This window comes from Acromyrmex echinatior, chromosome 10 (genome assembly GCF_024713525.1).
Source record: "Acromyrmex echinatior isolate Ae372 chromosome 10, ASM2471352v2, whole genome shotgun sequence".
Taxonomy (NCBI): domain Eukaryota; kingdom Metazoa; phylum Arthropoda; class Insecta; order Hymenoptera; family Formicidae; genus Acromyrmex; species Acromyrmex echinatior.
In genome coordinates this window covers 11,315,466-11,338,910 of record NC_141861.1, presented here as the reverse complement: position 1 = coordinate 11,338,910, position 23,445 = coordinate 11,315,466, and the positions used below count along the sequence as shown (strand labels likewise).

At 31.5% G+C, this 23,445-nt stretch overlaps 1 protein-coding gene, 1 long non-coding RNA gene and 1 pseudogene across 5 annotated transcripts in view; all 3 read left to right on the top strand.

The window, feature by feature from the left end:
• Nucleotides 1–513, top strand: part of LOC147908315 (uncharacterized) — a 45,463-nt gene extending 44,950 nt beyond the window's left edge. The window contains exon 3 of the long non-coding RNA XR_015546485.1: nucleotides 58–513. This is a non-coding gene — a long non-coding RNA (uncharacterized LOC147908315). The remainder of the gene's footprint in view (nucleotides 1–57) is intronic.
• LOC105150662 (uncharacterized) overlaps nucleotides 1–23,445 on the top strand; it is a 202,638-nt gene that overhangs the window by 62,216 nt on the left and 116,977 nt on the right. For all 3 annotated transcript variants that reach the window (XM_087410672.1, XM_087410673.1, XM_087410675.1), the window contains one exon: nucleotides 18,665–19,071. In XM_087410672.1, coding sequence (XP_087266798.1) covers nucleotides 18,665–19,071 — 407 coding nt within the window. The remainder of the gene's footprint in view (nucleotides 1–18,664; nucleotides 19,072–23,445) is intronic.
• Nucleotides 7,820–11,878, top strand: LOC147908314 (uncharacterized; annotated as a pseudogene). The gene is made up of 5 exons (XR_015546430.1): nucleotides 7,820–8,372; nucleotides 8,702–8,940; nucleotides 9,217–9,225; nucleotides 10,482–11,347; nucleotides 11,444–11,878. The product of XR_015546430.1 is annotated as an uncharacterized LOC147908314 (transcript).

Sequence of the window (23,445 nt, the reverse complement as noted above, 5' to 3'; positions counted from 1 at the left end):
GTTTCAACGTTCTATACAAAAGAAACGTTTTTTTTTTAACATTATGTACGTACACAGCATGGAACATCGCGCGGTGTGTTTACTGAATAGATCTGATGGCTATGGGCTACAAATTTTTGGAAATTGGAATCAACGCTGGTCCATCGAGTTACGTGGAGATCGTCCTGGGAGATCATCGCGGACATGAACTGTCGCTGTCTCTCTCGAAACGCGGAAGGGCCTCTATGAGCAGTGATGGAATATTTACAAGATGCTGTGAAACGAATACAAAGATAATTTTATAAGCGTTGGACTGCTAACCATCAGAGTTTGCACGCTACGAGCTACGCTCGTCGATACGGTCGATGTTAAGTATACGCGATTCTCTAACATCGTGTTCAAAAACACTATACGCGATAGCGACATCTTTAATGGACATCAGCTCGTCGATTGCGAGCTATTAACTTTAATTTTTAATACGTTCAAAAAAAAAACGATGTAATAATATGTGAATAAAAATTTTTTTTGTTCATATCATTATATGTACTTTCTTTATTTCCCATCAAACTTATCCTATGCCATATGTATTTATCCATTGTAATACAAAAGAATGAATAACAAGTATGAAAATAAACGCGCGCAATTCGGAGGTTAAAATTGATCTTTTTATTTTATACCATTTACTATCACGTCGTGTGATATTTGTATCACATTATATTGATGATGCTGTCACCGCTCGAATATGTTGTGACATGTCATATCATGTCATCAAATTCGTGAAAAATCTGGTCACGTGACATGTACACTATTTGGCAACGTCGCATTTATATCGCATTGATAATATCATCATTAGAACATGTCGCGACATATCAAAAGGTTTTGGATACGAAAAGAAAAAAAAGAGAAATAGGAAAAGACGGCAACGCATCGAGAAAAAGATGGTAAGTATATGAGATAGCGCGCATGGTGGCGGTCCGCGATACATTTTCATGCGGGGTCCGCGGCGGCGGCCCGAAATGCATTTTGGAGTGGACGCGGCGGCGGTCCCCCAATGATATGTGACGTCACAACATGGCAGCATATAACATCATATCGGTAAACATCGATAGTGCCGGGATTTTTCGTCCCTTGCCCCTCCGCCGCGCTTACGAGCACCCCCCGCGCTAATGAGTACTTCCGCGCCCCGTGCCCCGTGCCCCCCTCTAGCCCAATGGGCCAGAACCCACCTCGTATATCTATTAACTCTTACATATACAATCATAATTGCGAACGTCACAAAGAGCATTTAAGAGTCGACACGGATATAAGTGCGAAAAATTAACAAAGAATTTAATCTAATATATATATAATTATATATATCGCATGTTTAATATTCGTATTAATATATTACATTATATTACATGTTTCGCTTATTAAGCTCTCATCAGAGTTAAAATAATGTATATTAAGCAAAAATACATGATTGTTTTAATAATCTTTTTTTGTCAAGTCTTTTCTAGAATAATTCAGTAAGTTGCTTCGGTAATTTGTTATATTATACAAAGCAATGTCGTATATATTGACAAAAAATAAGTTAGGATTAGTCAATGTGATAAATGATATTATCAATTTTTACATATATAACTTTACTAATATGATAATTGGTCAAAAAATCACAAAGATAAAACATTTTTAATCTTTATTAGATATAATATATCGAGTATATACGCAACATATACCGACTGGAAATGTTGTATTTAACATTTTATTATTTTACATTTCAATGAAAAGTCACAATATTCTACAGGGAACGTTTTTTGCTATTTTAATTTTCATTTTTTAAATTCCCGAGTTTGTAAATAAATATTACAATACTTCACATACATATAATCAATCGTATAATTTCTGAGAATTTTAAAACATATACCTACATACTTTTCATGATCCTTCAAATATTACGAATGCAAAATATTATACACGTAGCCTAAATAACGCGTTCTCTCTATACATATCGGTTATTGCGAGGAATATTTCCAAAACTTCAGTGATCAAGTTGGCTAAGACATTCTTCCCGGCAAGTTGAGAGGTTTCAGGTTCGAACCCTGGCTGAGGTAATATTTTTCGCAATAAGTTTTTTTAAAGGTTCTCATTTATTTAGAGGGGGTTATTAAACGTTTCATAATGATTATGTTGAAAGTCCGACAATTATCGGCGCGCAATCACATTTGGAACAAATAAATTGATTAAATATTGTATATTCGTAACATCTAATTTGACCGTTCGGCGTTCTTTATTTTATTCAAAATTTTTGTTAGTAGGGGATATAGGCCGGTTCTAACTCGAATCCTCTGAGGGGGGTGAGAGGCGGGGGATATCCGCGGCGCGGAGGGTCCGCGGGGAGCGGAGGAGGTGACGTTACTAGGTGAAGAGGTGACGTCACAGGGGAAGGAGAATGACATCACAGGAGATGACGTCAATAGGCGAGGGGGATGACGTCACATAGGGAGGGAGAAGTGGATGACGTTACAGGAGATGATGTCACAGGAGAGGAGGAAAAAAAATGACGTCACAGTGAGTGACGTCGCGGGGATAACGTTACAGTGCGGGTGGATGAGGACATCCCGGGTACGGGAAATTATGCAGCAGGAAATAACGTAGCGGAAGTGTACGGAAACTGCGTTTGCGACGCGGTGAAGACATGGCGCGGAGTTAATGGCCGCGCAATCCGTCGCCAGCGAGCGCGGTTCGCCGGTCCACACTGCCACCAGCGAACGTGGTGGCAGTGTGGAGCAGTCCCCGCGTGCTATACTTACTATTTTTTTATGCGTTGCTATCCTCTTCTTGCACGCGGAATATTTTGTATATATTATACTATATTTTATTTTATCTTATATAATTAGTCGCACTGCGCGATAATAAGAATGCGATAATAAGAATGATTTGTCGAGCGTGATGCTGCGTAACGCAATGCCGCGAAGAAGGAAAGGAAGAAATCAAATAAATATGAAACAAAGAAATGTGAATGAGTTAACTTAATATATAATATATGTATTATATATTTATATATGTATATTTATTTCATTTTATTTATATATATATATATATATATTTATATTGTATTGCATATTTTTAATCTCTCTGTTCCAGTACAAACACGATGTCATCGTTAACAATATTACAATTACATTATGGTATACATAAATTAAAATATTATAAGTTAAATTTTGAAAAAGTAAATAATGAAAAATGCAATTTTATTAGAATCTATACATAAAGAAATTTGAAGTTAATTATATAATATCACTAATAATAGTATCTGTCAATGAGTTATATGTCTAATAACAACATAGATACAAGTAAATTTAAACACACAAGGAGAATAATTAGATTATAATTAAAATTAGTTTCACTAAGTAAGATCGAAACGTTCCTACGTTGTTTAATTTTATTTAATAATTAATTAATCTTTGTTATTGATGCTTAAATAACCTAGTAATTGTGACATAATTATTTGCTCGTGTTTGAACTTTTTTGTATCTTTCATTATTATTGGACATATAACTCGCAGTGGATATTCATTAATGATGCTTTATAATTTGTTAATATCGAATTTCTATATGTACAGATTCTATATGTACATACGGAAGATTTATGTGTACAAATTCTAGTAAAGTTATCACATTTTTTATTATTTACATTTTCGAAATAAACTTGCAATAATATTTTAATTCGTAAATTCATGTATGTGAATAACGTAATTATAATATTATTTAACAGATATATTATGAGTAATAATATATATATAATCAGATAGCTTGCATTAGAACTTCAATTTAGTAATATTATATTTCGAAGTATTAGTTTTATACAAGGTTACATTTTAATAGTAAATAACATCTCAGGAAAAAATGATCAAATATAATTATATAAAAAATTTACACATTTTATATACAATTATATATAAAATATGTTTATATATAATATTTTTTCTCGCGCGGGATATAATACAATATTTATATTTTATTATTATAATTATTCGTTGCCTTCCGGCAAAAATAAACTCCTAAAAAACGAATACAAATATTGAAATTTTTAATCAATTATTTTATCATTGCAAACTAACATTATAAATTCGAATTTGATTTTTATAGAAAGAAAGTCTATGGGTATTTCATATCATAAGTATTTTATATTATTAGTGATTTAGACCTACAAATTATTGTATAGGGAAAAAAGTAAGATCCGCAGAAAATCTGAACTTTGTTTAAAATCTGCACATCTTACTTTTTCCTCTATACAATAATTTGTAGATCCAAATCACTTATAATATAAAATACCCATAAACTTTCTATAAGAATCAAATTTAAATTTATAATGTTAGTTTGCAATGATAAAATTATTGATTAATTTCAATACTTGTATTCGTTTTTTAGAATTTTTAGATTTTATTTTATATTAGTTCTTTTTTAAAAAAAACGCCCTGGAAGAGGTGTCCTACTGCGTTCTTGACGAAAATGTCGACAAAGGCAAAAAAAAAACATTTTTCAAGGTTAGGGCATTTACACTCTCAGCCGCTTGCGGAGATTCCGTCACAACAGCAGGAGACTTTGCCACTTTCGCCACCACAACAGCACCACTCGCAGCAACAGCAGATGGTACTGTCACCTCCGTCACCACAACAGCAGCACCCGCAGCAACAGTAGTAACAAGTACGTAGTAACAAAAAATGTATATGTATATTTTATTCAAGTTTTTTATATTGAAGATTAATTGTTAGAAAACGATATAAAAGAATAAAAACAGAAAACAGATAATATTGACAAAAATTAGCACTTGAATATATTATAAATACAAAGTATTTGAGTACTTGCGTACTTTGTATTTATAACATATTCAAGTGCTAATTTAACTGATTATGTTATGTAAGTATTTTGTGTTAAATTGATGTTTAATATTCCCTGATGTTAAACTAATACAATTTATAAACGAGTAAAGAAATATGACATAAAAATAATATGTTACCAAAGGTAGACTGATAAATGAATAAAATGTGATAATTTGACATGTTATAAACGTTTGTTTACAAATTATGTCAGTATTATTTTTTTTCTGTTTTTATTTTTTTGTATTATTTTATATACGTAAGAATAGCTCGGTCTCCATCCCAGCACAGGATACTTTTTTTTTGTGAACCTGTGTAATCAATCGTTACGCTTTATAATTTTATAAACTTTTTATATTATATAATATATATGTCCAATTTTTTTATTTTTATGACACATGTATAACATTTCATTTTATGTATAACATATTTAATTATGTGTTACATAATACAAGGTACTTTTTATTTTCATTTGATCTTATACATATTATATGCCAGTTATAAAATAAATAATTACTATGTATTTATATATTTCTTATATACATATTTTATAAGTAGAATGAAAAGATTCTCGGAAAAAATAACAGAACAAAGTCTAATAGATCGTCTCAACATTTAAGTGTACATTTTTGAGCTTATTTTAAGACAAAAATTCTAATCCATACTTTCATTTTTTAAATATACAATTATACTATTTTTAATTGATTTTTTTAGTCTTCTTGTTTATTTTGTCCCATGATTGCCAGAATTTCGAGTAGAATTCTATCTTCATCGTCCACTAGACGTGAAATAAGAATAGCATAACACAAATAGCTCTGTTAGCGCGCTGCCCGAACCCAATCTATATATCGACAAGTGCGCCGGATTCGATATTCTAGGGACTTATGTAACATATTACAGCGCCATCTTGATTATCACTAGGCACAATTACTGTTTCACTTTACCACCAGTCTCGTCGATGACTTTACTATTTTGTAGTATTTTCTTTTTTTGTAAATTTGATTGCACCGTTTTTGCACCGAATTTTGCAATTTATAAAATCAGTTCAAAGATGTCTACCGTAATTTGTATTACGTGAGCGCCACCATATCAGTTTTTGTGGGTGTGTTGCCACCATCTTTCTTTCAGTCTTCAGTGACTGTTAATCGTCGTCATTTATCGTGCGATAGTCTTATTTATTTAGTCTTGTTTCGCGGCAAGTATTTTGGGAGTGTTAAATGGTGTCCTTGAGTCTTTCGAGAGTGCGTCGAATCTTTTATTATTTTCCTTTCATTTCTGTTCCTTTCATTTCTGTTTTCTTTCGTGTCTTAGTTTATTTTTCCTGTTTTTCAATTTTCGTTTCCTTTTTAATTTCTTTTTAATTTTCGTTCTTTTCTTTGATTTTTAGTTTCTTATTTGTGTATACCATTGTCTTCCACAGTCTTCTACAAGTGTGTGATTTTCAGATATCGTATTAATTTTACAAAAGTTTGAACAAAAAATATCTTTACGAAGATTAGCAAAAGTAGAGAGGGACATTCTAATCGACGCATTAATAAATTACAAAGATCGCCTGATAAAGGAGTTTATTTCAAAATCCAATGCTATTTGGATAACAATAGCAAGAGAATTAGAAAATTGGGTGACGCCATTATCTTTATATACATTAGTTACGTGCAATATGTATATAAAATAAGAGAGAAATTAAGTCTGTCCACCTGTTTCTCCTTATCAGTCAGCGACTTTTGATACGGAAATCGTATTTCAGAGGTATCGAGCGTTGTTACTAGAAATGAGTCAACAGTAAGTGAGTTCACATTAAATAATTCTAATATGCCCATAAATAATGCGAATGGTGTATTAACATTTACTATAACCATGATAAAGGCCGATTTTGATGCCATGATAATTCATAAAATATATAAGCGTGAATGAAAAAGGTCGACCTCCTTCGATACAGTACACAGTATTGCAACTCGGTACGTGGCAGCAGGTATTTACAGAAAAAATTTGGAAGAGTGTAAAACTGCTATGTGGATTTAATTTTAAACGACATAAGTTAATTAATAATGGAGAAACAAGATATGCAGACGGTAGATGCAAATGTGGATTGTTAATAAAATGTACAATTAATAATACAAATGAGCTAATTATAAAAATAAAATGTAAGTTTATCGAAGGAGAAGAACGTTGTGGAAATATTATTTGAGAAATCCTATTAGACAAGCAATTGTGAACGAATTAGAAGGAAAAAGTATAATGCAAATATAGAGTTGAAATGACAGAAAAATTAATGCAAAGTGACAATGTCGAACCTCCTTATTTATTCAATACAAATGTTTTATGAATTGCCCAACACGAAATTAAAGAGATATATTATTTTGATAAGGACCCAATAAAAGCATTGGAATTGGCAGTTAGGTTCATTAAAAAACATTACTCACAATGTTAGTTTAAATTCGTTCTTCGTACACTATTGATAGAATTCATAGTATATAATAAAACTTACGCAAACGTTTAGTATTTACATTGAAGTATACAATTGGAAGTATCATTAAAAAAATTAAAAGACATGACAAATCAAAAACAGCGAATATATTTTTATATAATTGTGTCGCTAACTCTGACAAGAGTAGTCTGTTTCCGGTAACACAAATGTTGTCTAAAAGATAATACAAATATTAGCCATTCAATATTAGCTGATGGAATGGACCTGATCACGTCAACGTGAAGTTGTATGCGATTTTTCATGTGCATTATTGATAGCATCTGTACAAACTTTTACTAACTATTCTACGCTTGAAGAATATGCAGATGCTTGTAAAGAATGTAATTTACCTGCTTGCTATATACGCATTGATGTAGCACACTTTATAAAAAAATATGCTAACTTTTTGAAGGATTTACGCATAAAACAGTTTTTTTTTTACATATATTAGGGCAATTAATTTTATGTCGAAACTGCAGAAGAGATATTAAAAGGAATTTTAATTATAACTCAAAGTGAAACAGAAGATAATACAAGAGAGAAATAAAAAAACATTATGTGAAGAATATAAAATGAAAATGAAAAATTTTATTACACAACATTCTGAAGATATCAATGAGAATACAAAACAATATAATACAAAAGGCAAAGAAGGAAACTTCAATAAGTGGAGTGATTGGGCAAAAAATATAAATGATAAAATAAAAATTTTACTGGCTGATAATGAGGGAGACAGGGAAAATGCTCATTATTTACCAAAATTAGAATATCTTTTGAAAGATATTATACTGCTGCCTTTATGGTCTTGCATATACCGAAATAATTTTGGATTTGGTAGAATCTTGGTCAGCAATGTTTCCGTAGAAAGTGACTTTAATATAATAAAAAATATTATGTTAAAGACAAAGAAAACACCTATGCGTGCAGATGAATTTATATCAAAACATGTGAAGTTTATGAGCGGTTGCTTAAAAATAGCAAACACAAATACACAACACAATACGGAAAACTTTAATTTGAAAAAAGATAGATACAAGAATAGAAGAAAGTATTCATGTAAATCAAGATAATGATGAAATCTAAATAATGGAAAATCTAAATGAAGATGAGAATAAGTTTATAAGGGAAAATGTCAGAAACGAAAAGAAATGTCCGGCTTGTGAAAACGATGAACCAATCGGTGGACATACATGTACAGGGTGATCCAAAAGTATGGAAACGGTCAAATAACTGTGGAGGAATGCACTTTGGGGAAAAAAGTTTCAGACAAAAGTCTTAGGTTTTTTTCCTGGCTATTCAATAGTGACCTGAGATTTGACCTTGACCGTGACCTTGAATATCATTTCAAAGTCAAATTTACTTTTTTAAATAGAAACACATATTTTTGACCACAGGAATGGAAACAGCGGAAAATTTTACGTCCGCCTGTGACTTTGATCATGACCTTGACCATGCCCTTGAAGGTCAGTTCAACGTCAAGTTGACATTGTCAATGGAAATTCCTGTAAATTGGTATCTAGAGGTTTTCGGGGTCGCTGATTACGATTTTGAAGTCGATTTTCAAAAATTCAAGATGGTGGATCCAATATGGCTGACGAAATTTGAAAAAACTATTGAATTTTTCTGCAAATTGGTATCTGGGGGTTTTTATGGTCGCTGATTACGAATCTGAAGTCCGTTTTCAAAAATTGAAGATGACGGATCCAATATGGTGAACGAATTAAAAAAAAATTATTGAATTTTCCTTTAATTTGAATCTAGGAATGTTTTGTGTTGCTGATAACGTCTAGGATATGCTATACCTGAAAAAGTAAGGTACACCCAGGATGTGCCACGGGGAGACTCCTAAGTGCGATTTACATCCCATTTTTTTTAACTTTTTTTATTTTATTGTTTTTTTTGGTTTTAGCCAACTAAGGTAAGTGTTAATGTAGCGGGTTAAGATGATTTTTGTACACAAGCTTTTAAGTGTGTCATCTTAAAATTACTCTCTTCAAAGCTTGTGTTCAAAGATCATCTTAACCCGCTACATTAACACTTACCTTAGTTGGCTGGGTGCTCACTTCATCTTGTCTTAGTTGGTTGGGTGCTCACTTCATCTTGCCTTAGTTGGTTGGGTGCTCACTTCATCATAAAAAATAAAAAGAAAACAAAAAAAACAAAAAAATTTTAAAAACCAAAAAAAAAAACAATAAAATAAAAAAAGTTAAAAAAAAATGGGATGTAAATCGTACTTAGGAGTCTCCCCGTGGCACATCCTGGGTGTACCTTACTTTTTCAGGTATAGCAGATCCTAGACGTTATCAGCAACACAAAACATTTGAAAATCGACTTCAAAATCGTAATCAGCGACCCCGAAAACCCCTAGGTACCAATTTACAGGAATTTCCATTGACAATGTCAACTTGACGTTGAACTGACCTTCAAGGGCATGGTCAAGATCATGATCAAAGTCACAGGCGGATGTAAAATTTTCCGCTGTTTCCATTCCTGTAGTCAAAAATATGTGTTTCTATTTAAAAAAGTAAATTTGATTTTGAAATGATATTCAAGGTCACGGTCAAGGTCAAATCTCAGGTCACTATTGAATAGCCAGGAAAAAAACCTAAGACTTTTGTCTGAAACTTTTTTCCCCAAAGTGCATTCCTCCACAGTTATTTGGCCGTTTCCTAGATTCAAATTAAAGGAAAATTCAATAATTTTTTTTTAATTCGTCCACTATATTGGATCCGCCATCTTCAATTTTTGAAAATGGACTTCAGATTTGCAATCAGCGACCACGAAAACCCCCAGAAACCAATTTGCAGAAAAATTCAATAGTTTTTTCAAATTTCGTCAGCCATATTGGATCCACCATCTTGAATTTTTGAAAATCGACTTCAAAATCGTAATCAGCGACCCCGAAAACCCCTAGGTACCAATTTACAGGAATTTCCATTGACAATGTCAACTTGACGTTGAACTGACCTTCAAGGGCATGGTCAAGATCATGATCAAAGTCACAGGCGGATGTAAAATTTTCCGCTGTTTCCATTCCTGTAGTCAAAAATATGTGTTTCTATTTAAAAAAGTAAATTTGACTTTGAAATGATATTCAAGGTCACGGTCAAGGTCAAATCTCAGGTCACTATTGAATAGCCAGGAAAAAAACCTAAGACTTTTGTCTGAAACTTTTTTCCCCAAAGTGCATTCCTCCACAGTTATTTGGCCGTTTCCATACTTTTAGATCACCCTGTATATAAAAAATTCATTCATGCTCTTGATAAATGTTCTGTGCCCTTTGGAGAAGAAGCACATGGACAAAAACAAATGTGTACAAATTGTTACAGCATGGAAAATCTTGACATATAATTGCATTGAAGGAAGTTGAAGATTGGCGAGGTTTGGCTACAACGAACATGCAGTCTAAAAAAAGATATTTGCAAAAGGGTAGTATTCAAAACGAATTTTTATTAAATATTAATATACATAAGATACCAATAATAAAAAGTGGCAGTAACGTAACTTTAAAACCAGGATTTTAAAATAGGACAGAATAATTATTCATTAACAAATACCTGTGCATTCGATAGTATTTTACAATTATATATTGCTGCCTATTTCGATACACAGACTATTAAACATCCGTATATAGTAAAACAGATTATCAGTTTTTCAAATTAATTCAAGAAATGGTATGTTATGGTACAAAAAAATCATCGTACAGACTTTATGCGATGATTTTAAAATTAATATTTTCAACCAAATATTTTCAACAAAATATTGCCAAATAATTGTATTCTTATAAATTGTAAAGTATCAATTGCCTTTTTATATAGAAATTTGTTTCAGAAATACCCATCATTCAAGGAAGTATCCATATGTGAAAGAGGTTATCCTGAAAGATATACTGAAAATACTGCCACTAGTGCAAGTTAAATTGGAAGCTCTTATAGAAAATAATATTAACAAAATTGAAAAGGATATTACAATACACGGCTTTCGTTCTTGTGTTCAGTCGAATTGTAATGAATTGGAGAAAATTACAATTTCTGACATAAGTTTGTATCAGCATTTATCATTTTATTCTACATTGTTATTTTTACATTATATAAAAAATTAAATTAATAATCGAAATTTCTTTTTTTAATTTTCAGAAAAGTTTATCTTAATGGAAACTTATTCAAATTCTGGTGATGGGGAACAGTATGTTATTCAACTACAAGATATACCAAAGAAAGTTAAATTTTCTTTTATGATGGAGGAATATAGCTTGCTGGAATATTAGGATATTGGTCATTATACTGCCATTAGTTATTGAGGTAATAAATGGATATGATGATTGCAAAGAAACAGAAAAAGAATTGAGTAATAATTATATTGCTAGTCCACATATTATTTTATACGTTGCAGCAGTTTTTATATTATTAGGTGTACAAATAAGTTTCCGCCGTTTGAAAAAAGACTGTGCCATTGGCAAGCTATGGTTAAAATCGTCTGATGTAAAACATTATATAATAAGGACATCTGTCAACAACATAACCTTGAAATACTAGCGATTTTGTATCAGCATCATATATTTTTTTTTGTGCGAAAATGCCGAATTTTGTGCCGAATAAGCGTCATTTGCGGGAACTTTTGATTTACTTCTTTAATTTGAAGAAATCTGCAGCTGAGGCTCATCGATTGCTTGTAGAAGCATATGATGAGGCTGCCTTAAGTGAGAGAAGTTGTCGTGATTGGTTTCAAAAATTTAAGAACGATGAATTTGACGTCGAAGACAAAGAACGTAGCGGAAGGCCGAAAGTGTACGAAGACGCGGAATTGGAAGCATTATTGAATGAAGATTCGTGCCGAACGCAAAAAGAACTTGCACTTACATTTTGATTTACATCAATAAAACATTATGTATCGTTCTTTCACAATAAATGCTTAATTTTTGATTAAAAACGGCGGAAACTTATTTGTACATCTAATATTATGTAAAATAATTTGTTTAGAACTTAGAACTACAATAACTTAGAAAAATATTTAATATCTATTTTAACTATGTTATACGTAGGCTGCTGGAAAAGTTTCTGCAATCTAATACTTCCAGTGGCACCAACGTTCTGCTACTATCATATCCGTAAAATTAGATGTTTTTAACCTATAATTTAAGTTAAATAATTTAGTTGACAGTTTATACGCAAGCTAACTAGTTTTGTTTGCATAGTATTTTAAAAGAAGTTATTTTGTGAGAAAATGGAAATTTCGCGTGAAAATTTTTGGGCAATAATTTTTTACGATTACAAATGTAATCTAACTCCGAAACAATGCATCGATCGATTTCATTTGGCTTTTGGGGATGAAGCACCATTCAATAGGATTGTTTATAATTGGTTTGCCGAATTCCAGCGTGGACATACTTTTCTTTGTGACGAATTCCGTGAAGGTCATCCATCCACGTCTGTTGTTGGCACTAATGTTGATGCTGTGCCTGAAATAATTGAGCGAGATCGGCATATGATATACTGCGAGATTCAGGCATCCTTAGGCATTGACATGAAAGCAATACATATGATTTTGCATGATCACTTGAGCGTACGGAAGTCGTTGGATTCCACATAATTTGACCGAAGCTCAAAAACAGGCTCGTGTTAAATGGAGCAAAGAAATGCTCAAAAAATTCAACCGAGGTCGGTCAAATTTGGTCTACAACATCGTTACTGGGGACGAAACATGGATCTATTCGTATGAGCCCGAAAGTAAACAACAATCCACTGTTTGGGTATTTCAAAATGAACCGAAACCAACAAAAATTGTTCGTTCACGCAGTGCTGCCAAGCAAATGATTGCTTGTTTCTTCAGTTATACCGGACATGTGGCAATCGTGGCTTTAGAGGACCAAAGGACTGTAAATACTGATTGGTATGCAACAATTTGTTTGTCAGAAGTCATAAATGAATGCGTAGAACAAATCGAAATCGTCGCATCATCCTTCATCATAATAATGCCAGCTGTCACACAATACGTCAAACCGTTGATTTTTTTATCCAGTAAAAATGTCGAATTGATGACTCATTGTCCGTATTCACCTGATGATTTCTTTTTGTTCCCAAACATTAAAAAGAAGATGCGTGGTAAGCGATTTGAGTCCCCTGAAGCAGCTGTTGAATTTCGTACATTGATTTCTGAGGTTACAGCCTCAGAGTGGAAAAAATGCTTCGAAAATTGGTTCGAGCGTTTGCAAAAATATATCGATCTTAAAGGCGAATACTTCAAAAAACAATAAAGCCATTTACCGAATTTTACATGTTTTTTTCATATTGTTTGCAGAAATTTTTCCAGCAGCTTATAGTATAACTATATTTAACTATACTTATATATATTATTTATATTATAGTACTATAGTATTATATTTATATATAGTATATTTAACTATATTTTATCTATGTTATATCTATATAAATATAAATGTAAATCAATGATCATATAAGAGCGTGAATGATTATGTACAATAAGTAATATATAATACACACTTATAACGCAACTAAAACATTATGCGTTCGTGGAATGATCTTGTGAGCTGGTGAACTGCATTTGTTTTATGTAATATAATCCCAGAAAAAATGTGTCATATAAAATTATATATAATTATATAAAATTATATATAATTATATAAAATTATATATAATTATATAAAATTGTTATATATATAATTACTATTTGAGATCAAAAGATGATCTCAAGATGAGGTCAATATTGCATGCCGGCAATGCAATCTACATTTTTATATTGCGTTATCCATCATATTCAATCAAATAATATTTCGTTATTCTTTGTGTATGATATGGGCTTCTAGAAAATTCTAGAAAGCACCGACATTCAAATATTTATTAGCGTGTATACTTTCTATAAAAAGGAGAGCCCATGTCATACACAAACACATGGCTATCTAACGGCTGTGCAAGTCTAACGATAGACAGCGAGAGCGCGCGAGTGTGCCTCAGCGACTAACAATGTATCTCGCCGCCAATTGCGCTCGCGGATTTTCCTTCACGCATGATTATAGGGCTCCTTTTCGCGAAGGAGGCCCTGAACTGCCAATCGCTCTTGGCGCCCGCGAGTCATCTCAAATTTTTAATTTTAAAGCCTTCTCATTGGCTTTTAGCGAGAAAGCGTCTTGTTTCGCCAGGCTGATAAAAAGGGCGAGTCAGCCTTTGCCGCTTCTTCTTTTTCCGTTAATTTCCGCCGAGAAAACTGCTGAGATAAACCGCCCAAAAGTTGCTTGTAATTTCCATTATGAGTGTATTTCATCTGAAATCTAAATATATGTAGCAAACTGAGTAAATTAAATAAATCTGTTCTGTGTATAAATTTGTGAACTGTGTGTCTTTTTCGTGGCGTACATTATAATTTTTCGTCCGCTCTCTTCATCCGTGTCTGCCGCCGCGCTCTGGACAATTATATATAAACATTTTATATACAATATCTAAAGATATATGTGTCCGTATATATGTAACATTTTTACCGGGATTATAATATCTTTTTCTGTATATTTATTATTTAGAAACTTTTGGCTAAATTAGCATTTGCATAATATTCAGTGAAATTCCTATTGTGAACTGCATTCTGTATACACTTAAACATTCACGTGAACTGCTGTTTTTTTACTTGCTTATAATGTATATAATTCTGTATATATACTTGAGCGTTCACAGGGAACATGAATTGCCTTATAGTGTATATAATTCTGTATATATATATCAGAATACAGTAAAATACAGATAAATAAAAAAAATTTTTTATTTATTTTCAATTTATATTTTATCCTTCCCATTGATATACATTCTTAAAAAGCATTTATGATTCTTTTTATATTTGATATTACTACAAATAAATTTAATTCAAAAAGAAAAACAGATGAGGACAGAAGATGAGAGAGAAAAAGAGAGGGAAAGTAGGTGACATTGTTGTGTTTTCTGACTTTTAAAATGTTTTATAGTATATATAGTATATATAGTATATACAATTACAAATAACTCTTGTTCTATTTGGAATTCTGATAAATTATAGAACAAACAAAAAGACTACAAAAACAATCAATTAAAAATAGTACAATTGTATTTAAAAAAAAATAAAAGTATAAATTAGAATTTTTGTCTTAAAATAAGCTCAAGAATTTATGCTTAAACGTTGAAACGATTTAACAGACTTTGCTCTGTTATTTTTTTCCGAAAATTTTTTTATTCTACTTATATGTAAGAAATATAAACACAAATACATAATAATTATTTATTCTATAAATAATATAAAATACATATAAAGAGCAAAGGTGTAACACACAATAAAATACGTTATACATAAAATGAAATGTTATACATAATACCATAATATCATAAAAATAAAAAATTGAACATATTACATATTAGATGTAGTAAAAAAAAATCCATTATTTTTCCAATAGATGGCTTTAGTAATCTGTATCTCATCTACGCGTGATACAGATTACTAAAGCCATCTATTGGAAAAATAATGGATTTCTTTTTACTACACCTAATATTACAGGGTGCGTCATCAAAATTCGGACAAATCGAACAATTTCTTTAAACAAAATGTTTTTAATGAAAAATTAAATATTACAAAAAATCCTTTTACATGGCACTTGGGAGATCCCTATAGAACACAATTATTTGATATATCCCCCATTAGCTTGAATAATGGCCCTTATTCTCGGTCTAAAGCGTTTGTACGCATGCTGTAATGTAGCGCTGTCCATGCCGACGAATGCTGCCATAATAGTGGTTCTTAATAACGTCATAATAGGATGCCGAAACTTGTTTGTGGTGAATCCTTTCAATTATGCTTCATACGTAATAATCCAAAAGATTTAAATCTGGGCTGTTGGGAGGCCAGAATAGCAGCCGAGACGAGCAACTCGACTTGTCCTGGCAGCCTCAGAGAGCATCTGTCATATCTTTAATGTATACGATTTTATCGAAGGTCTTCCGGCAATTCGGAATTTTATTGTTGGCTCGCTTACATCAACAATCAATGCTAATTTTCGTAACGATTGCCCTAGATCATCCGAAATCAGTGCTTCAGCCCTTTCAACAACTGCGGGAATCCTCGCGGTGCGTTCTTTCGAGTGACTCTTCTTGGCATACTGAAACCTTCGTTGGATTGTTCTAAAGCCGTATATTTTGCCACAACGTCATAAACGGTTGATCTCGGGTATCCAAAGAATCGAATTATTTCCGTTACTGAGCGCCCAGCGCGAAGTCCTTCGATGATCGCGGCTCTTCGATTATACTCCGCACTTGGTTTCAACATCGCGGCCATTTTGAGAATATGATTATTTACTAGAAGAATCTGGCTTTCTCGGATGCCAACAACAACCTCTGGCGAAGGCACAATATAGCGGAAAATTTAAATTGAAATTTGTCCGGATTTTGATGACGTACCCTGTATATAAAACATTAAAAACATGTTTTAAACAAAAAAATTGAATGTGTTGTATTTTTTAAAAAACACGTTTTTTTTTATCAACTCTGCTTCCCTTACTTCGTTCGGCGCACTGTCTTGCTCGCGTTCTTTAACTTTCCAATGGTTTTAAACAAACTTTTTCGGCAGCAAAAAATTCGAGAAATTTTCAATAGCAAATTCAATTCTTCCTTGACAAATTAATGCCAGATGGAACTCTTAAAAACTAGAGCCACAGACATTTTTTGAAAAAAAGTTATTATTTCGACTCCTAATAATCAAAGGGTAATCTTTTTTTTTTAAATTCGTAGAAAAATGTCAGATTTTGGATGCTTCACATGACTACTTGATATGATGCATATTCACGAAATTATTTCTATTTTTTTATACGGAAAAAGATATCCATTTTTTAAAGGCGTTTTATAATAGTTTAACTGCAAAATATCGTTTTGTTATTAAATGCATGTGATGCAATTCTTGAAGAAGAAAAATCACCCCTGTAAATTACTATGTGACTGCTCAAAGATGAAGAAATTAAATTTTTCGCAGACAGATTTTTAGTGAACAAATGGCTTTTGCAAAAACTAATGGACATTTCAGGCTTGTTCAGGGATAGATTTATTCATCATTACGAGGGCTACATTTTACGAGAATTTTAAAGCTTTGCGTTTAAATCTCAATGAACAGAGAGCGAGTGAAACAAAGGCCTTTTTCGGTGTTTATTTTTTTTCTACTGAACTGAAGAATATATCGATTTTAATGTTTCACGTCTTATTTTATAAGTATTTCAAATACTTACATCTTTTATACCGAATTTTTTTCCATACAATCAATAGCTTTCGTTTTATAAGCGGAAAACGTGCTTTTTGCAACTATTATTCGATTTTTTTCGCATATTTTCTTCACAAGTCTCGACTCTCGAACACACGCATTTCTTTTCTGATGGCTTTTCAAGATTTTCGTGAAGAGGAATGCTGGTTTATAATTTTTTTCCAATAAAATTATATTTCTACTGAACTATTCTTGTTACTCGAGTTTATGAAGGGGAGGTATACTATATAACGCGCGATGAAAAATCGTAAACAATTAAATATCTCGTAAACTATTGCATTTTAACATGATTCATACTATTCTGGATTAAGGGGAGGAGTACACTATTATTACAATTTATTAAAATTTATATGTTATTTAGGATGCTTCCCACCTCTTATTGCCGCCGAGTGGCCAAGATTGCCGAGAAAGCATTTTCGGTCGCTTAAAACAAGCAACTAGTATGAGAAGGAGCTCGCTGTCTCGTTCATTCTCGGCGCGATAAATGGCCGAACTTATAGGCGTGGAAAAATGATATTTTGACGACGAAATTTATTGCGTGTTATTTGATTATTACAATATTTGCTTAATTGTGAAAATATGACTTGTCTCGTACTTATCAAGTCGTAATTATCGATGAAAATTAAAGTTATCTTGGAATTTTATATTTTACTCGTTTCAATAGCTGTTGGACCGTGTTTTTGTCCGAATATAGGCTCACTTTTTATGTGTCTTTTACGACCATTTACTGACTATCAAGAGACGAAAGGACAGTTTTCATTGATTTTTACAAGTTTTTTAAAGTGATCTCGTTATTTCGTTTCATCCAAATTGTCTTTTTTTAAAAATGGCACGCAACATAAATTAACGTGTCATTCTTCGCTTCTGACGTCATGATTTCAACATGGCCCCCGCGACTAATTAGAAGTCTTAACATATTTTTTCGCTTTTAAACTACTTATTTAAAAAAATAAAAAAACAATTATACAATATAATAATTTCTTTAAAATAATACTTTTTTTTCTTAGTTTTTATTAGTAAGGGTATTCCTTATTTTATTCCAATTTATATTATGAGTTATAAATCATTTAAATTTGTTTTAGGACTTGATGGTAAATATTGAAAAGTTTGCAAAAGTCTCAAAGAATTATGAAAAAGCTGTTCTGCAGAAATATGTGAATCGCTATGGGACGTTCATTTCGACTGTTGCGATTTCTTTTGTAATGGCTGGAATTACTGTCATATGTGCTCCAATGTTTTTACCTTTTGAATTTCCCTTAGACGTGTGGTATCCATTTTCGACGAAACTGCCACTTCTAAAATTTATTCTTTACTTTATGCAAATGTTTGCAATTATACATACTGTCTTGTGTATTGGTGTGGACGTTATGATTGCTGTTATCCTATTTTATTCTTCAGCTAAACTTGAAATATTGGCTTTTGAGATACAGCGGACTACTAATGAGATTCATTTAATATCATGTATCAGAAAACACCAAGAAATAACAAAGTAAGTGTAAAAATGTGATATCTTTTAGATATTTTAGAAAGCAAATTCACGTTTACTAATTATTCCCAATTTTAAGACTCACTCAATAAACACATGTTAATATACTATGTGTTTATTAAACATAAGTATATTATAAGCATATATGTTAAAAAATACTTTATGAAACAGAATTTTATCTACTTTTATAATACGTATAATAATAGTACAATATTCAAATTAAATAGATTTTTTAATATGTTAAAATTAAAATTTCGAAAAATCCTTTAAATAATGTATTAAGGTTGCACTAGCATTATTTTGACTTTAAGCAAGACTTAAAACTCTCTCCGTCTCGTTTTAAAACGAAAAAGAGACAGAGACAGAGACAGAGAGAGTTTTAAGCCTTGCTTAAAGTCAAAGTAACGTTGGTGCAATCGGACCTAAGAATTATTAATTCACTTAAATAATACATCATACCTGGATTTATTATCCAGATATGATATACCATGTAAATATGTTAATAAAAGGTTGAGCTCATATTCCAAACAAGACCAAACAAGACAGTATAATATACATAATATGTATATATATATATATATATATATATATATATATATATATATTAATGACATTAACATATAATGTGAACGTGATAGAGTAACATTTCTACACTGAAAGAAAAGATTGATTGCTGCAACAATTTAGATATTAGCCTATCGAAATCGTATACTGACATTGCGGATAGGCTAACATAACTAAAAATTTGCTGCTACAATCAAAAACTGATTACTGTAGCCATATAAAAATGCTATGCCATATTTTACTATCTAAATTGTTGCAATCAATCTTTTTTTTCAGTGTAGTAATTTAATTCTTATACGGAATGCAAAAGATCCGAGTTCGATTTCCGGCCGAGATAATATTTTTCGCAATAAATAAATATATTTACAGGTTTCTATTATATTAAGATCTGTTTAATAGTAGATGTCTCTATGAGGCATCAAAAATTTAATTGTAATATTATTCCGATAGTTTAGCTGCATTTCAAATCCGGACAAATTTCGGCGCATAGTTCAAATGATTAAAATATGGTACATTATTTCGTCCTGTCATCCGTATAAGTAAAATTTTTTGTTACATAATACTATAAGTCTTTCCTTTTTCTATTCGGTTTTACATTTTTTGTAAATAGAGAAGACTGGGATCAATAGACTATAGAGGTAAGTAGAATAATCGAGGCTACATTAAAAACAAAACACGCGTAAACGTGTCTGAGCACGCAGCAACGACTTCCGCTTAGTCTGCTGTAACATCTCGTTGCGATCACATCTATGAAAGAAGTTACAATTTTAAAAAATCGTACACCTAAGTAAATATGTTTATTTTTAAAGTTTTTGTTTTATAATCGTATATGATTGTCTGAGACTTTGATTTCTATTTAGACAGTAAGTGTAGTTCTTACTTAATAAAGTCCAACAGATTTTTTTTGTTTGCTATCATATATTGTTAATGTTTTTAAAAAATGAACGGATGGGGATAATACACTAACCATAGCATGGGACTGTATGATTCATTTAGTGACGACTCTTATATGCTTACTCAAAATTTTATTTTTTTAAAGAGATTTACCTCAGTGATAAATGTTATAAATTTAGTTCCCTCATGTCCAATCTCGAATACTAAGCTTATTTTTGCACGAAATGAACAAATTTTACAAAAAGAAGCATTGTTCTGCCCTGTGAAGCGAATGTTTTATGTTTAAAATATATTTGTATAAAAGTTTTATTATTGTAATATGTAGCCAAAAATGTAACTTAAAATACATTATCAAATACATTATTACAATCTCCATTTTAATAATCTTAATCAAATTAGCCCGGTCCGAATTGAATCAGATGGAATGCATTAGAAAAATGCATTTTTTCATATTTGTTATCAGTTTCCCTTTATTATTAAAATATTATTAAGTAGTCAAATATATATAGTAACTAAAGTAGAATTCATTTTTTCGATAAGTCTCTTAATTTTGTCTGTAAAAATTCGAAATTGAAAAATGAGTCTACTAGCTCCGGTCTCCCCTATTTATTAATTTAAACATTTTGCATGAATATTTCGTATGAAAATTTATTAGAGGATAACATTTAATTATTCATATTACTCTTGATCACTCCGTGCCGGCGTGACGCGTGTATTGTTAGCGCGGATCAATCAGATCACTCGCGAGTCGAATAATAAAATTTTCAGAAGAGATAACTCTGTTCGGAAATTTGTTTCCACGAGCCAAGGTTTTTACGGCGTTGTTGTCCTGCATAGAAATCATCATGATTCAGTTTGATTGAGTCAATCTTTGTAATTGCTCGAAACGAGCGTCGGTTAATGCAAATCGACTCACGATGCGCGTGTTGCTCGTCGTTCGAATTCATAAATGAAATCTCGTTCGTACAAGCTAAAGTTCTTATTGCTTTGCATTTTTATTTCATTGTTATGCTCTTCACACTTTTGTTTAATTTCAATATTTCTGTCGTTGTAATCACTTTATATAAGCTTGAAATGTATTAGGTGTTGGAATTAATTCGTAGCGTTTTACAAGTGATGGGAAGTACTTTCATTAATGTATTTTTTAATGCTCATGTGAAATAAATAACATTCTTTCATTAAAAAACGCTACGAATTAATTCCAACACCTAATATAAAGTTCTTAAGCCAACAATTTTATAATATTAACAATAATAAAATGCATACCTGCTGAGGAAACAAGCATACCACTATCGTTGACAAAGAAATAAATCACAAATAGACAGTTTGACAGATACATTTCAAATGAAAATGACTGATAAACCGGTAAAGAGAAACCACAAGGGAGGTGCGAAGAGTTGGATTAGTTTTTGATGGAAAGGGAAAAAAAGGAAATGGAAGGAAGACTAAAATCAAGAAGGGGATAACAAGTCAAGGAACGGTATATTTCATTTTTTCTAATATTCATACCAGACTAAAATATCCCATAAACCTGATTTATACGAATATTCTAACTCAAACTCAATAAGTATTAAAAATAAATATTTTACAATATCTTATGTTAAGATCATCTCCAAAAGCTGTAGCGATAGAAAAGCTGGTAAAAAATATTCCATTCTGAATACCTTATAAAGATTTATGAAAAGAGGAAAAGATGAATTAAATCTAAAGATGTATCACGATGTAGTTTATAAGATAACTTGACATGATTGTGATATATCTTATATTGATCAAACTAAAAGATAGTTGGGTACTAAAGAGCACATTTTGTACATTAATAAAAAAAAGTGAATTTCCTTTTATCGTTTTTAGTCATAGATTACAGTACAACCATGAATTTAATTGAAATGACGTTAAAATATTGAATAATGAGACATCATATAAAGATCGGTTTCAGAGATGAAATAACACACACACACACACACACACATAAAAAAAACAATAATATGACATAAATAAACAAAGTGAATTACTCTCAAATTCCTATCTATGGATATCCTTGACTTGTTATTCTCTTCCTGATTCTAAACCTCCTTCCATTTTCTTTTTTTCCCTTTCCATAAGAAACTAATTCATCCCTCCCTCTTCTCTTCTTGTAATTTCTCTTTGTCGGTTCCCATCAGTCATTTTCATTTGAAATGTATCTATCAAACTATCTATTTGAGATTTATTTTTTGTCAATGATAACGGTATGATTGTTTCCTCCGTAAGTATGTATTTTATTATTATTAATATTGTATATAAAATTATTGGCTCAAAAACTTTTATATTATTGCAATATTGATTTTTGTAATAGATTAATTAACTGTTGAGTCAATTGAGGAGAGTAAAATGGATACATAGCTCGTTTACACTAGCCGAAAATCTGAATTCATCATTTCCAATTTGATGTATGTACACTGAAGATGACTCTATATAAGTCGAAACGTTTGTAACATTGAAGAATATATTTTGTTGTTAAATTTATCGCATGATAATTGCTTAGTACGTAGTCCTTTTTAATTATTTTACATTTAATCCTGAAGTGTGTGTTTGGAGCGAGGTGTAGCTTAATTCCCGATCGCGACATAATTGGTATCGAGATCGAAGTTGCGTAGCGCTTCGCGCGCGATAACGTCACGCTCCCTACAAAAGTCGTCAATCGTGAGAGGCGCCTTAGTAGAGGGCGGCTAATTGAGTACGCACAATTCACACTATAACCGATTATTTAAACTAAATTGTAAAAATAAAATCGAGATGCTTCTGGATGTTCCTTTTGTGGTGTCATTTCTTCCAAATCAAATCTCGCATTTTCGAGAACAATCCAGAAGCACACGAGTATAAAAAAAAAAAAGAGAGGAGACAACCTCTCTGGGCTCTTTTTCGAGAAAGTTATCAGAG